This window comes from Chaetodon trifascialis, chromosome 10, assembly GCF_039877785.1.
Source record: "Chaetodon trifascialis isolate fChaTrf1 chromosome 10, fChaTrf1.hap1, whole genome shotgun sequence".
NCBI classification, from domain to species: domain Eukaryota; kingdom Metazoa; phylum Chordata; class Actinopteri; order Chaetodontiformes; family Chaetodontidae; genus Chaetodon; species Chaetodon trifascialis.
Genome location: NC_092065.1, coordinates 21622724 through 21640062, shown reverse-complemented (window position 1 = coordinate 21640062; position 17339 = coordinate 21622724). Strand labels below are relative to the sequence as shown.

At 41.5% G+C, this 17339-nt stretch overlaps 1 protein-coding gene across 1 annotated transcript; it reads right to left on the bottom strand.

Moving 5' to 3' along the window:
• Positions 1-801: 801 nt before the first annotated feature.
• Positions 802-15614, bottom strand: anln2 (anillin, actin binding protein 2). The gene is made up of 23 exons (XM_070972728.1): positions 15572-15614; positions 14766-14865; positions 14482-14649; positions 13903-13995; positions 12290-12474; positions 11792-11878; positions 9665-9749; positions 7313-7635; positions 7103-7197; positions 6824-6953; positions 6487-6622; positions 6179-6355; positions 5930-6056; positions 5587-5635; positions 4622-4675; positions 4505-4537; positions 4380-4401; positions 4072-4181; positions 3635-3688; positions 2798-2884; positions 2432-2539; positions 2202-2350; positions 802-1613 (listed from the first exon to the last, which is right to left on the bottom strand). The coding sequence occupies exons 2-23, from the start codon at positions 14857-14859 to the stop codon at positions 1448-1450; spliced, it is 2532 nt and encodes an 843-aa protein (XP_070828829.1). The 5' UTR covers positions 14860-14865; positions 15572-15614; the 3' UTR covers positions 802-1447.
• Between the last annotated feature and the right edge of the window lie 1725 nt (positions 15615-17339).

Here is a 17339-nt window from a genome sequence, read left to right as displayed (position 1 = left end):
TCCGTCTCGCCAATCCTTATGCCTGCAATCAGTGACAACATCCGGTTATGGCCGCGCAAAGATACCGCTTTTATAGGTGAGTTTCCTCGGGTGCTATCTCTCAGTGCACTCTTGCCAGAGGTGTCAACTCACCACGGAGACTCTGTGTCGATGTAGACACACAGCACAAAGCTCGAGAGCCATAAATAGTGACTGTCCCGTAGCACTAGCAGGAAAAAGCTCGATGGGCTAGCATGTGTAGCTAACGTTAGCCTTGATACGCAGTGTGTCCAGTTTATTAAAAAAAAAAAAAAAAAAAAAAAAAAAGTCAGACTGTAGAAGTCAGAGTATCACTGGGAAATTGGTTAGCTGCAAGTCCCCTCTCGGCTCAGGGAAATGCAGTCAGGAGGACTTGGTGTCCAGCAGCTAAGTGATGTCTTATTTGATCTGTTGAATTTAAATCCCTTTTCCCTCACATTCTCCTGCAGTGACGCTGCTGTGGTCCTCCTGCTCCCTGACTGTACAGCTGCCCCCTGCAGATCCTCTCATCTTAACTCCTTCAACACTCCTCTGCAATGAACACTCAGCATTTCCAAATGTCTGTCAGCACGTTTCAGTGCAGGTTTGTCCATCATTCAGTTGGTAATGTGTTGTAGTTACACATAACCTCAGTGACCCATGCTTTCTCCTCTACACTTCCTGTAATGAGGTGTCTTCCAGTTGCTAAAGGCTCTGTAACGTGCTTCATTCCCAATGGTACATTTTTTCCTCAGGGGAAACTACATTGTTTTTTGCCAAATAAATGAAAAATGGAATGAGTCTCCAGTCTCATGCCTTTTATTTCACCTTGGTCTGAGCCGAGTTTGCTTTTCAATATACATTTGCTATCTTCTGTTATTATATGTTCATATTATTTTATTTAAGGTTTAAGTTGTTAGACATTTTTCTTAAGAAAACAAAAGCATGCAATAAAGAAAATTTCCTTCTCCTTCAATATTTATTAGTGTATCTTTACAGATTTGCTTATCCTTCAAGGTTAATTGATACAAAAATACAATATGAATCTAAATATATGTGTAAATTATTTCAAAAATATATAAACTACAAGAGAAGTTTCACCTTAGCAACTGAAAGTGACCAAATAATATTGCCAACAAAGGCTCAAGCAGCTCATTGCCACAGAAAAACAAGTCAAAATAAAATCTGATTTCCAGAAAACCATGAAAAAGAAAAACTAAAATGATTCAAAAGGCAACTGTAACTCAGCAAATAAAAGTGAAAACCAACAGTAATGATTGGATTCAGATTAAAAAAAAAAAACAAAAAAAAACACAGATATGTCTCCCAAAGACTTGCTATATTTTTATAATTTGGCAGTTTCATTCAGTGAAGCTGACCCTATAAAGGAAGAAGCTTATCTCCTGCAGCTCTGAGATGAAGAATCTGAACCCTGGCGTCAGGGATGTAGTTACAGTATGCTCTCCCTCAAGTTCCCACTGCTGGACACGTTTGACTGCTGACTTTCTGTTTGGGTTGCTGGTGTTCGGTTCCATGTGTGATAGTCCAAAAGAGCCTGGTTGAGTTTCTCGATCCAGTCCAGTCTTTCCTGTTTGGTGTCGGCTGAAAACCAACACCTGAAAAGCAACAACGTCCATCAGTTTTGGCACTGTTACAGAAGCCAGGCCTGTCTGTAAAAAGGTGCTACTGAGCCTGTTGACATCTATCAGAGTGAAAGTTATTTTTCTACTTTGGTAAACTTTTCTACTTTCATCTCCAAATTAAGACACAAGGTAAAATGTGTTTAGAAGAGGGGAAAGGCTGCAAACGGAAATCTTTTTCTTAAAGGTAATTATGCTGTTTCAAAATAAATCTCAAGACACAACCCAGTGACTGATGTCACAGAAGGCGTTTCCCTTCAGCTGTCAAAAGTAAAAACGCCCTCTGTGACATCACCAGCTGGCTGCAGCCAGTTCTTGCTGTAAAGAAGAATATTCAAACAGGTCTTCAAAATTAAGATTGTTCCTCTATACCGCTCTATAGCCATCAATAGCAGTCAAACAATTTGAAAACAGGAGGTCTGGGATTCACACATGGAAAGCAGCCTGATTTGAATCCATGAACACGAGTAAAAAAAATCTGGTTTGAAGCTATTATAGCTAAAAGGAATTTGCTGTACTTATACTTTACTGACTCCCAAAGATCTCATGTAACTGCAGTCTTACTTGGCCAAAGCATCCTGGCTGTCGTCCTGCTGCGGCTGTGGGATGCTGCTCACCAGCTCAAAGGTGAAAGGTCGCGCACACGAGTCTCTCTTCACCGGTCTGACAGACTGCCTGTGGGAGCTGGACAGACAAATGCTGCCCTCTGCTTCCTGAGAGGTTAAAGCAGAATTAATCGACTAAAAGTAACTTAGTGTCTTCGTTTGTGAGTCTGTCTGCTGGTCTGTCCATACCTTAGTTTCTTTGTCATTGGGGTGGTTCCAGTAGTACATGTTGCATCCCTCCAGAACAAAGTATCGGCGATGCCACACCCCGTATCCACTGATCATTTCAAACATCGTCTGGGGACAGAAAGACAGACAGGGAGGAGTGAAACTGCAGTTTAAAACTGTTTAACATTCAAGGAAACCATCACTTCTGATTAGTGGAAGTCCGGTTAAGCAAAGACAGGAGCTGCTGTCCTACCTGAGTGTATAAATCTGCCTCTTCTTAGCGTGGTTTTAAGATACTGACGCTTGTTTAACAGTTATGACAAAAGGGAGTTCTCGTTTACTTTGTGAATCTTGTTGCGGAAAAACACAAAATGTCACATTACTGACCAGGAAGCCTTGGTGCTGCACATTAGAGTGACTTTCGCTGTTCAGTTGCAGGTAGATGTTGCCCTCTAGAGGAGAGAGGAAGGGCACCTACAGTTGAGAGAGGAAAAGGGAGGAGACAAGCGGTTAAACTGGTGTGATGTGGACGACACAAACAAGAGAAAAGAAACAGAATATTTTGAAGAATTCCATTCCAACATGTGCTTCATCCATTTTTTGTGTAGAAAGCTGCCTGAAATTCAACTGATCAGATGTGGTCACAACCTGTGACTTTAAGAGATTTCATGAATACCTGTCAGATACACCACGTGTCATTATGAGGTGTCACCATGGTGCTACTGCACTTTGGAGTGAAATTCTTCTTGTACATTTACAAAAACACATGAAAGCATGCACACACATGCACACGTACACACACGCACGCACACACAGGCCTTCTACCGAAAAAACTGAACTGGTGAAATGACACACTGCTTTGATTATAAGTGTACTTTCATGCTGCCATTCTCCACCCTGTAACGTCATGACATCATATGATTCAAAATTAAATGATGCAAGAATACAGCAGAGACATGTATACAAATACACATCCAAGGTTTGTGTACCAGCCAGTAAATATCTCATTTATTTATTTTTTTTATTTTTCCCTTCAGCACCATGTCATTTCACATCAAATCTACTGGATGGATATTTTCATCGGTGTTAGAGATCAGATGGGAAAGAGCTTGAACAGACAAACTTCATTCACCACAAACAAACACGATCAAAACTGAGGCGGCGGTTAATTTGTATGACTGAGATCATGTTAGCAGAGAGAGGTGACAGCGTGAGGAGTGAAACCTTTTCCTGAAATTCATCTCCCAGCAGCCTCCTGATTTTGCCTTCAAGTTTCATCTAAATGAAGGAAGCAAGACAGAGAAGGGGAGGGAGGTTGACAGGGAGGGGAAGACATGTTACATCACCAGTGAGCCCACCCATGTGTAGAAACTGCTAACAGAATAATAAAAAGACCAGAGGGATGTGTAGTAGTGCTGTAGCACTGTGCTTCTTCTCTGGTCGGTCAGTGCTGGAGGTGAAAAAGGATCAAATGCCCAGAGAGGTGCAAAACCAGGTGACAGTGGATTGCTTCTCCCTTCTGAATGCTATCATTCAATTCATAATTACCAGTATTTACATGCCTGCATCTATCAAACTGTTCCCTGTAGATTCTATTTGATGCCAAGCTGCCAAACACAGTGCGAACAGCCCGTACTAACAGTATCATGACAGATCATTACCTTATCCAGAAGAAACTTGCTGTGTCCCAGTGAGGTCAAGGTAATCTTATGGGAGCCCACCAAACAAAAGTTACTGGAGCGACGAGGGTTGAGAGCAGGAGGAGCAGCAGCTGAAGGACAAAGAGGCACAGAATGAAAACCCATAACAAACATGAAATGGTCGGTCAGCGGTGTACACAGCCATTATGGCCATCATTTCTAAACTTCTATGAGAGTCCCGTTCTAGAGTTACTGCTGACTTGAGTCAAACAGGGAAAAGAATGAAGCCTCTTTGTACTATAACACACCGTGACCAATAGAAAACTTACATGTCAGACTGTTACTGGATCTCTGTTGAAAACAAAACAAAAGGTTTAGGTTATGCCTTATGAGAGGTGACAAAAAAACAACACACACTATAAAAGTAGAGCATGAAACCAAAACTGATACTCACTGTGATAGTGTTCAGAAGCTTTCTTGGTGTGACCTGAATATGTAAACATAATATAAAATATAAATGAATTAGACTGTCATTGATAAATACACACGGCTCATTACTTGACCCACCTACCCGTGACTTGGTGGTGGTCCGGTCCACGCTGCTGTTATTACCTGAAGTGTGAGACTAGAGGACACAAAAGTAGGAGCATTAAAATGTCTGAACATCACATCTAAATTATATATGCATGTGTTTGTTTGTACATGTGCATAAAAACAATCACATAGATGAACAAAGCACAGGACAAAGGACAGGAGGATAGCTCTCACTGCACAAGCTGGCCACCAGACAAATGTGTTTTTACAGCCAGCATGACAGTCATCAGCCTGGTATCAATCACTCCAGCAAAGAGCAGATACATGTCCTGGCCTTATACCTACAATATATCTGCTTGGGCTAGGCTACATGAGCTGACCCCATTGGCTTGATAGAAACTTTCATCTGAACGTCATTGTCTGCTCAGTAGTGCGGCAATCATTCCTGCTGAGCTCCACTGGTGACCTAGCAAACATTTGAGGCATCGTTGAATCCCAGTCTCACCCAAGCAAAGAGAAAATACTTGGCAGCATGACACAGCCTCATAGGTACATTATATCTACTTCAGCTTAAGTACAATGGCTGACTCAAGAGGCTTGATAGACAACTTCATCTGCATTCCATGGCCCCCTAAGCCATCGTCACTGTATAACTGGTTCCACTAGACACTAGTTAGTAACCCGTCTGGCATGAGAAACCTTTCCTGAATGCTCCAGTGTCCCAGGACCACCCACATACTTAACACAGCTTTCCAAAGCAACGCACACTTCAAGCCTCATCCAAGCAGCCAACACACCATGCACTGTAAGCACAAGCTATAGCCATCTTATGAATAACAATGGTAAACTTATGAATGTGAACTGACAATGGGGAAAAATACATCTGTGACCTACGGCCCCAACTAGTTTGCTATTCTATTAATTTCATTTCAATTCAGATCATTTCAATGAATACGTCACAGAGAATGACTGCAGATCAAAATGTCACATGTTTTGTCTCACCAGGCTGTAGACTTCCACATCAATTTCAAAGGATGGGCGAATATCCTTCCTGACGTATCAAGGAGACAAAGCAAGCAATGCATTAATCTATATACCACTAACATGATTACACTGATACAGTTACAAGACATAATGCAGAAAGATTTAAGTGGATAAGAGTGTCTCAATTTGGCAAAAGCCGTCTGGATGTGACATTCATTAATCATTTCTTCACAAAATAAAATGGATTTCATGTGTTCATGAGGAAACACAAGCTGTCAATTCAGAAAAACAAAAGGAAAAATGGAGCAAATTAGTGCTAGAAGCAGAGTGTATGCTAATGAGCTAATGAACTGCAGCTTACAGAGTGACAGAAGTAGGGAAAGAGATGGTGTCTCCATTCTGAGCGTTGGCAGCTGTGGCCAGCGGGGTGGCGATGATGTTGCAGGGCCCGTAGCGGATCAGGATGAAGAAGTAGTGACTTGGCCGACCTAAACAAGCACATAAACAAATCAATCCTTTCACAATGGCTGCCAACCTCTACATTTGTGTTAACAAAGCCCGGATTTTTGAAATACAAGTGAAATGCAGTAATGTTAAATCGCTGTGCTACCTGTTCGGTTGTGTGAGGAGCAGACAAATTCAACCTTGAGAGGCAGCTGGATGTTTGTGATGCTGACAGTTCCTCTGCAGGGCTGCTGGGAAACGTAGTCCCTGTCCTCCCCTGACTCTGAGCTCCTCTCCTCCCTCAGCCTGGTTACCTCTGCCAGCAGGGCTGAGCGTTTCTCACCTGAAGCATACGTAGATCAGCAGATCACAAGGATGACAGGCAACACAGAAGAAAAATTATTATTATTGTGCAAACTTGGCATCATATCTACACAAAGATGGCACTATTAAGATAAAGATATTGATGAGTACAGGAGACAAGCAGCAGTTTCTCAGCTTCAGCTTCCTCCAGCGAGCCTCGTCCATGCTCCTCATCAGTACAACAGCTCAGAGCCTGCAGGGTCTGGTTGATCACAGTCTGCAGCTTCCCAGCTTCTTCATTAAGTGCCTGGACGAACACAGGACAGAAGGCAAGATTTGTACTGGATTTAATTCAGTCAAAGCAATATTTACAGTTGACTGAAATAAAAGATGTATGTACTGGGATCTCATCCTGAACGCGGACTAGCCTACTGTGAAATTAGCTGATCAACAACAGCTAACAGGTTAGCCTTCTCCAATTCAAAATGTTGAAAACAGTGCTACACACCGTGATTTTCTCCTTGGTGTTGACAGAGGGTTGAGGTTGGGACTTCACTGGAGCTCGTCTCTGAACCCCAGGAGTGACGCTCTGAATGGTGGGCTGCTTACTCTGTCTTTGTGTACGGTAGGCATCGATACTGTCCATCACAGAGCAAAATCAAATCACAATTGTACACAACACTGTGACCTCTTAAATGTGTGTGGCAAAAGACAATACTGATGGTTCAAGACTGAGAGTTAATTCCAAACAGAATTTGTACAAATGGCCCTGTTGCTGCTGTTTTACCTGTACAGAGGAGCAGATTCAGCAGGAGGGGTGGAGGTCTCTTCTGGAGTCAGGAGCAAAGATGGAGGATTGGACTCCTCACTCACGGTCAGTCGCTGTTGGGGGGGGCATGAATGAAATTAAATATTCTTCCGGGTTCTGGATCTATCAGCTTTCCCACCAAGAACTCAATCCAGAAAGCTCCCCAAATGACAGCTGAATGAATCTTACCAGAGGGGTGACCACGGCCTCTACAGACTTGCTGAGTGGAGAGAGGATGCCGCTGGGAGGGAAAGTCAGCAGCTCGTCTCCGTTGTTTTCAAGCTTCTTGCTGTCATCGCATGCTTCTTCCTCGGCCTCCTCCTTTTCTTCACTTCTCTCCCTCTCGGACTCTTTGTCTCCAGTGCAAGCGCTGATGCCACTGTCGCGGTCCTCGGTGTCTTCATCATCCACCCCCTCTTCCTCCATCCTTTCGGCATATTCCAGCACCTCCTCAAACATCTGGTCGATTATTTCAGCAGTGTTGGTCTCATCATGAGAGCTCAGTTCAGCATCTGTGGAAACAAGCGTGCACAAATGTGTCAAGTCATTTTCTGAACAGTAGGTAGATGACTGGTGAGTGTTAAACTGAAGAAAACCCACAACAGATGGGCACCATCCACCTTTTTTTTTTTTTTTCACATTTATTTCCTCATGTGCAATACCAAATGTGTGTTTGTGGCCCCGTATTGATCCCCACTTATTGCTTTTGTGAAGATTAAAAAAAATACGGGCTGAAAAATTAGAGTTCTGCAAAGATAAATATAAACATTTGTTTAATTTCAAGTAAAAAAAAAAACATTTAGTTTTCCCTTTAGCCACCCTGTGATACAGAAAACGTGCTGCTCTGAATATAAAGCCAACGTATGCAGTTTACCAAGGACGAGTGATTTCCGCCTTACAAATGAATGACTTCACCCATGTGCTCTTCTTCTCCTGAGGTGTGCTCAGGCAGCCCACGTGTTCACACCTGACACACTTGTCTCTGCTCTGGACTCCATGGAGGTATTGGTCTCAGACAGGGTGGAGTCATTGATTAGCTGGGGCTCCAGGATAAAGGTGACTTTCTTTGAGGTTTCTCTTCCTTCTGCCCTTTGGGTTTCTTCTCTGAGCCCATCTACAACACCCTGCCTTTCAACTATTGCATCCTGCTCCATTTCCCCTGTCTCCAAAAGGTGATCGGACACCTGGACCTCTATCAAACACTGAGCTCCATCACTTCCATCAATGTCAGATGATTCGGACTGAGTCTCCACCTTAGATTTTGCTACATCTTCAAGGTTTGTTTCAAGCTGTGGATACTCAGTCTGTGTTTCTTTCTGGGCCTGAGTTTCATCTGCAAAAGGAAATGCCTCTGTGTCTTTCACTCTGCTATTTGGGCCTCTACTGTCTGACTCTAGATCCAGGTCTTCCTCTTTGATATTGACTGTTAGGATCTCCTCTGACTGTTGACATATACCATCCTTATGAGTACACCCCTCGATCTCTTCCACATCTCCTGTGACTGCTCCCTCACAACATCCTTCACAGGACTCCATGCTCCCTTCATCTCTGTTTCCAGCAGACTCTAACTGGTCCTCCTCTGGTCTAGGTTTCTCATCGCCAGCAACTGCAGCACAAACATTAGGTAAATAACATTTACTATCCTGGCTGTCCGGGGGTTCACTGCCATCATCTCCTTCCACTTTTCCCAGTGTGGATAAATTTAACTCCCTTTCCTCCTCTTCAGCACACACATCTTCCTCCTGTTCTTCAGCTATGATAGACTCTTCCTTCTTGCACACCCTGTCTTGAGGATATATCCACAACCTTAACTCCTCATCTGTCGAAAGCTCAATATCATCTTCACTGTATGAATGACCATCAACTTTTCCAACTTCGTCAAGTGAAAACACCTCAGACCTCTCTTGTTCAGTTACTTTGTAAACCTCAGCTGTTTCCTCCTCTGGAGGAGCTGATTCTAGCAAGCTCTGCTCATCACCTGCAGGCTCTGACACATTGTGATCGTCACTGAAGGGTGCTCTGCAGAAACTCTGATCCTCCCCGAAAGACAATTTCAATACAGTCTGGGTCTGTGATTGTTGTGACCCTTGCGGCTTTTCCTCATTTTCAACCGGAGCCTTGTGCTCTTCCCTGACCTCTCCACCCTGATGAGTATTTTGCTCCATCCATTCCATTTGCAGCTGTCTTTCATTTGAGTTTTCAAGCTCTACAGATGCTGCTGGGGTCTCAGAATCACAGGGTGCCATTTCACCTGTTGAAAAAGTGGTCTCACATTTTAACACTATGCGACCTAAGCTTCATACTTGATATACTTTATAGCAGGTACTGAGTATTCATATAGTCATTATATCAAGAAGGTTTTAGAGTAACAAATATTAATATCAATTAGCAAAGGAAACACTAGTGATGGGGACACAATACGGGCCTTGCAGATCAGTTTAGGACATTCCTACTTCTGCTACTATAGTCTTTGTCCTGGTATGTATTGACTTGACTCTCCAAACTATTGAAACAAAGTCAATTTGATGTCAAAGGTCTTACCTGTCTCATCTGAAGATTTCTTCCCTGCATCTGATGTAAGAGCTTCAGTGAAGCTGCCATCTTTCATCTCAGTATCACCATCAGCCTGCTGAATGCAAAAATATTAGCACCAGGAAGCAAATAAGAGGTAGAAATGCTGAGCAGGTTTATTTTAAGTTTATCATTGGAAGCAAATAAACTAAAAGAAAAGGAAATATTGCATCCTGCAGTTATGATTTAGGCCTTTTGCTCAACAGCCACAGAAGCAGCACCAAGAAAGGAATAAACCTAAAAGGCACAGGAGACTTTTAGCACAAAAGCAAATAAAACAAAGCATTAAAACTCAAATAAATCTCAAACCATGGAAGCCTAAAAACACAAAACAGCTAGTGTGACCAGTGGAACAGGGCAATTAGTGACAAGTTGGAGTTATGCTGATGCTGAATAGTCAAAATATATATTGACAATAACCTCCCAGGTGACACTGTGTACAGTATATTACAGGCATATTGTATAATTTCAATAAAATGCATGAAAGAAAGCGTGAATTTGTGACATTCGTTTGTGTTTATGTCATTTGAGGTGAAAAGATAAGCCTTTGTGTGAACATCCCAGTTCCCCCAAATCACATCAAACTTACATATGTGCACCATTTCAGAAGTGAACTTCCCTCCTCCACAAGACAAAAAACTGGAGCCATGTGAATGGGTAATTGTGCCAACCAATAGCAGTATGCTTGTATGTATCCTCCCAATTCAATTCCTATCACTGTCAAATCAGTGCTGCCCATTCTGGTGACTTCAATTATTGCCCAAGTGTCAAAGCACAAAAGTGACCCATGAGCGAAGAGTTATTTGGTCACAGACTCACATCCCAGGGCTGCATGGGAGGCCAATGAACCCTCCTTCTAGATCTAGGAACCCACGAGGGAGATGAGGAGCCAGGAGGGGTCCTTCCCTGCTAATGTTTACATAAGCTGGTGTTAAGGCTGTGTGATATGACCAAAATCTAATATCCTGATATGAGTCATTTCATATTTAGAAAACCATACGCACATATCACAATACAGTGCATTTTCAGCAAATTCAGTGAATTCTAGTCTACATAACAGACCACTTGGAAAGGCCTAGATCTTATTACATTTTGAATCACATACTCGACAAATAAAATGGTACTCTTTCATATCTGAACCTGAAATTTTCAATTAAGCATGTAACAAAAATATTAATGTATAAAATATGAAAAGGTAATAAAAGGTGATAAAAGAGGAGAGTGTTTCCGCCTCATGTAGGGACCGATCTACAGCATAATTAGGAGTATGGTTTCCTGGTCTGTGTGACACTTTTCATGCCTTAAACCATGTCCATGCATGCCTCTTCTTTTATGTACAAGCTCCTTGTTTTGTTTTGGCTGACTGGGGTCCGTCTCCTGTTCAGACTGACCCTGTTCTGGGTCACATTCATTCTGCTCCAGGTTTGTTTGGTTACCTGTAGCAAATGTGCATTGGGGAAACAAAGCAACCACTTCACAAGAGCATGGCACAACACAGGGGAGACAGCACCTCAGGTCAAGACTCAGCTGTCCACCTACATCTCAAGGACAAGGGACATTCATTTGAGGACAATAATGTACATATTTTTGGCAGGGAAGACCGACGGTTTGAAAGAGGAGTGAAAGAAGCCGTCCATGTCAAACTGGAAAGACCATCACTGAACAGGGGAGGTGGTTTAAGAGGTCACACCACTTAAAATGCAGTCCTGAGATCGCTCCCCAGCCAGCTTAACAGCCAGTTACACACCAGGATTCATGTGACCCTATTGAGTTAGGTAGGTCAATGACCCACCAATTCTCTCCCATCAACACCATGACTCATGGAGGGAGCCATGATCCTGCAAGAGGACAAATGCCTTGGATTTCCCATCAGTCAGAACTGAAGAAGCCTTTTGAGGTGAAACCACCAGCAAGTCCAGTTGCCTTTGGAAGCGCTTAGAGGTAAGAACACAATAAGTTTGTTGTGGTGTATCTGTGCTTTATGAGCCAAACCACATCTACTTCAATATAACACAAAAGTAATTTTCGCAAGACAGACAGCTGCAACTTAACGTTCTTGAATGTTTGACAGGCAAAATAACATGATCACAAACTCACCTGAGTAAATGAAGGGTCAGAGTTGCTCCTTTTCAGCCAGGCATTCTCCCTGATTGGCTGCAACAGACTCAGCTCCTGCTGCCGTTCCTGGGCAGTGAAACCATGTCAGATATAAACTCTACAGGTACTCCAACGACAACAATGTATTATTTGAGTAATAAACAGCACAAGGAGAAACCAGGTCATTTGTTCTCAAGTTCATATAATTAAAGAGTACTGCAGCTGCTAGTAGCATTAGTTTGGGACAATTTTACATTTCACAGTGCTGGCCAAGGATAGGTGGCAGAAAATGGATGGATCGAGATTTTAACGTTCAAAGATTTACTGACACCATTAAGGAATACTGATATATTACAAATGAATGTGTGTAAATTATTTATTTCAGCAGATTTTTGATATTAGCCCATCAAGTAGAAGACCTAGAGAGTGAGAATGGGGTCAATCCCAGTAATGTAGGTACTACTAATATATTTCAGAAATAAAAGCCCCTGAACCAACCTCACGTATGCGGGAAGCCTGCTTTGAGCTGGGTGTTGTAGTGCCTTGGAGTTTCTGCTGAATACCAGATACAAAGTTGGAGCAGGCCCGTGGACCAGAGATGGCAGGGCTCTGTGTGGGGGCAGGGCTGGCCTCGAAGACTGGCACTTTGAACCGCTCCATTCGCTGATTAAACTCTCCCTCATCTGGAGGAAGGACATTTAGTGATGAATTCTCAAACATAACTAGAGAATAATTAAAATTAAAATTTCACATTTTGGTAACAATATGAATGGTGAGGTTTTCTTGCTACAATCTAAGGAATTTAATATTGAGTATCTGCTGGCACCAAATTCCAATCTAGTATTTATATTTTCTTTCAGAACATGTATAGCGCAGGCTACCCAACAACACTGAATGTCCCATAATGACTTTCTCCCAGGTGCTCAAATATGCTTGCTGGAGGTTTGGCAGGTCCAACTCCAAACATGGCTCTAATACTAATCTGAAGCATCCACAGTATAACCTAAACATAAACATTTCACTGGGGAATCCTGTCAAAATAACAACAGGACGCCATACATGCAGTTACTGTCCTCTAGGGCTGCATCTAACAATTATTTTCATTGTCGATTATTTTCTCAATTAATCAATTAATTTTTTGGTCTATAAAATGTCAGAAAATGGCAAATAATGTCGATCATTGTTTCCCAAAGCCCAAGAAGACATCCTCAAATGTCTAGTTTTGTCCACAACCCAAAGACTTTTAGTTTACTGCCATAAAGGAGTGAAGAAACCAGAAAATATCTACATTTAAGAGGCTGGAATCAGAGAATTTGGATTTTTTTCACTTAAAAATAATTAACCAATGATAAAAAAAAATACTTGCCAATTCATTTAATAGCTGACAACTAACCCATGAACCCAATGTTTCGGTGATTCTCTATTGAAATTAATTAATCGCCTCACTGACGTTTCAGTTTGTGAAGTTTTGTTTGTTTTTGTGGCAGAAATGCCAATAAAGTATCTTTGGCTCTTGTGGAAAAGGGATGTCGCATCTATTAAAATAGTTTTGTTTATCAATTTGTATGCTACAAATCATGTATGACAAAAGGATCAAGATCACATATTTGTTTCAATAAATGAATATACATTAAGTACACATTCATGTAAACCTTTAGCAATGCACAAAAAAAAAATCTAGTTTGCTCTTCTCGATAAAACAATTCCACATTTTATTCAACCATCCTTTGCCATTGACAGTTAAGACCGTGCCAGTCATAGTACTGATGTAACTAAACTCATGTCACAATCACATTAGACAGACTTTAAACTTTCTGCACTCGTTGTTGGCTCTCTGGCCATAGTCAGATTTAAGCTGAAGACCAACAACCATTTCAGTCTATGCCTTTGTTAGATAATTGTATTGCCTACCATTTATTATTGCACTACATGTTTGAACTTTGGACCTTATTTTGTATTTTGTTGTTTGCTTCACTGCTGCTGAATGTTTCATCATTCATTCATCAGGAGAAACAGTTTCTTGCACTGCACTGCACTGCACTGAAAGCAACTCTGTACTCAGCAGTGACAGTGAAGTTTTTGAACGTGTATGTGTTCACATGCATTCTCACCGAGGAGATGCTCCTTGAAGCCCTTTTCGTGGATAATGACGGATGGGCTGTCAGCCCCAGGATCGGACAGGCACCGCTGAGCCAGAGGAGCTCCTCCCAAAACAAGAAAAACTTGTTGTCACAACGTGCAGTATTAATCGAACTCCTACACTGCCAGAGCGGCTTCGCACAGATTGCTAAACAGCTTGACAAAAGTTTTTATCTTGCATGCTGATAATCCACCTTGACTATTGACCTTTGCTACCATGACATGTCTACATCTTGAGCATTGCCATTACCCCTGCAAAAATAACACTCATGGATGCACAGATATATACACATATACATTCAATTGCCAGTTTATTAGGTCCACCTAGTTAAAACTAATGCACTGTAATACAACAGTCCTGTAAAAAATCCTCCCTTCATAGAGGCTTTTGTTGAATCTGTTGGGGGGGGGGGGGGTTGATGTAACTTTACATTTACGTTTTTGTTGTATTATACTATTATCTTATACTGAGACATGTTTCTACTATCTTAGATTAAAATTAGTGGGACCAAATGTTCGCATGCCTGCCTCAACACTACAGGTAGGCTCACCATCTCGTCTCTGGGTGAGTTGCTGGACTCGGGATCGGACTGAGGGAACCATCGGGGTGTCTGGCTTTGTCTCTAGTTCAGCTTCGCGCAAAGAGGAGGAAGGTTTAGGGCTGCGATTCTCCTGACCAGCCGCTCCCAGGCGCCGCCGCTTCTGGCCATCGTTCACCTCTGAGGCATTGGATAGAAAGACAAGGCCTATAAAGACTGCTGTGAATATGTAGACATACTATATTTATAAAGAATTATGATCCTTCATATTTCTGTCAATACAGGCACAAACAGACCTGATGATGAGAGGACGTTTTCTTCAGAATCTGACAGAGGTGCTCTCGGTCTCTTTAAGCTGATGTTGCCATTGTTTTCCTCGCCAGCTTCCATACTGAGCTGCAAAAACAGTGACATTACAGCCCACATATGAATTTTAAGATGTCAGAGGTTATTGGACAGAAACTTTTAAGGACAACAACATTAATACAATAAACAGTCAAGCCACCCAGTTTCTATAGCAATTACCCCTTTCTCAAAACACCTGCTTGCTATTAAATAAACCAGATAAAAAGGAGATTTTTAAACAGCGAAGGCACTGTACGTCAGTATAATGGGAAGTTAATACAGGCTAAAACCTAACAATGACATGAAACATATTTGGTTATTATGACTAAAGCTAGCTTTTAGACGAAATCTTACTGACAGACGAAATACTAATTTTGAATAAAAACGCTTCAGTATCATTCCGGACAGTAATAAACGTGACAACGCCCAGCGTTTCAGTTTCAACTCGGGTCGGTTTTATAATGAAACAAACATTCATAGAAACTTGTGCTAGCTAATCAGTTAGCCAAATACAGAGCGTTATCTTGTTATCACTGCCAACACAGCAATAGTCTAAGTAACATTAACATGAGTTTTTACTTCTTGACAGTCAGTTGACAATAAAGGAGGTACAACAGCGAGCTAATCTCAGCAACACAGTTCTTCAAATCGAATCTTGCTAGCTCACTTCAAGCTAACGTTAACTCATCTACAGTTGCACAGCACATCGTTAGCATCGCTTACAATGACAGGCTAACTTTAGCAGGTACAAACTTACCTGAAAAGATGTCTGTTTGAAACTAAAGTCTATATGAAATAGATCAACGCCAACTGACAGAAAACAAGAAACAACCTTCTAGTTGTTTTAAGCTTTCAGTCTCCTCCTCCAACTTTGAATTTCAGCGGGTCTTCTGACGTTAGCGGAACACAACCGGAGTCCCGTAAATACCCTCGCAGAGCGCCGAGAGAACCGGACCAAATACCGCAGGCCTGTGCTGCGCAGCGGATTCCACGGCTGTTCCCTACCTGCTCATTAGTTCAAAGGGAGGCTGTTTTACCGTAATAAACATAGTAAACACGCAAATCTATGAGAGCTGAAGTAAGAAAAATGGCTTGCTGGAAACAGTACGTGTCAGTTGAGTACTGTGAATGATGATGATTATCAGAGCAACACTGTTTCCAATAAAGTATAATTTCCATTTCCATCCATTTTTACCCCTCTATTTTTCAATTCCTATGCATTTTCATCACCTCCAATTTGATCAGTTACGATAAGATATAAGATAAGATAAGATAAGATAAGATAAGATAAGATAAGATAAGATAAGATAAGATAAGATAAGATAAGATAAGATAAGATATTCCTTTATTAGTCCCACAGTGGGGAAATTTCCAGAATTACAGCAGCAAAGTGGATAGCAAAACATAGAGGGCATCAGTAAAAAGACATTAAATAGCAAATAGCAATATATACAAGGAATATAGAAAAATATAAACAGTTAGTTTCTGTTACTTCCATTTCTCATACAAATCTAGATCCCATTACAAGAGCACAGTGATACTGTCGTAGAGCTTTGATCGAAACAACTACCAAAGCGTATTTTTGTGGTGTGACACATAGCTTTAACACTGGTGATGAAGCCTGTGATGCAGTTTCTATCCACGCATCCATTCTCTTCACAGTGTCAAAAGGTGAAATGACCCAAACCTCCTTGAAAAGCATCTTTAAACAAATAATCAAACATTTCAGTGCAGAGAACGCTGACACCATTCAATCTCACAACTGAAAACTGATTGATACACATTGTTAAAAGAGACTGCATTCAGTGTGGCACAAATTGAGAGCCACTAGACTGTAATGGAAACAGTCTTTATTTCTGCTTTTGAATATAAAACTTACTGGTACCACAGTGACATTCAATATTCATCAGTAAGTCTGGTTCAGTGTTTACTTTAGTATGTTCTGACATATCAGTAGTTTAACCGCAAGATATATCTTTGAATAGTAATTATGTCATATGTAAAGCTCATGTATTGCATTTGGAGCCCGATGACAAATCGATAACAGATAGTGATCATGAGGAAATTGATGGTGCTGCAAATGCATGCACAGAAGAGATCTAAGTAGGTCACGGATACATTGCTAAATCTGGGTTTATGTACATCTGAAAGCAGCAGTGATAAGATCTTGTGAACATCATGTTATCTCCACCACTTCAGGCTGCCCCACACAGATTTGCATAAAAGGGGGAGCTGAGTCAAGATGATGTCGTTTACCCTGGAGGAGAAAGCAAATGTATTTATTTGTATATATAATCCCACAGACAACAGATTAAAAGTATTTTACTGAGGAAACCCTCAACTTTGACTTTTATACCAAAGTAAAATACATATGATGATAGTTTTCCTCCCTGTGTGTGTGTGTGTGTGTGTGTGTGTGTGTGTGTGTGTGTGTGTGCGCGTGCGTGAGAGAGAGAGCCTGATGACGCATAACACTGCTATCTATCTATCTATCTATCTATCTATCTATCTATCTATCTATCTAT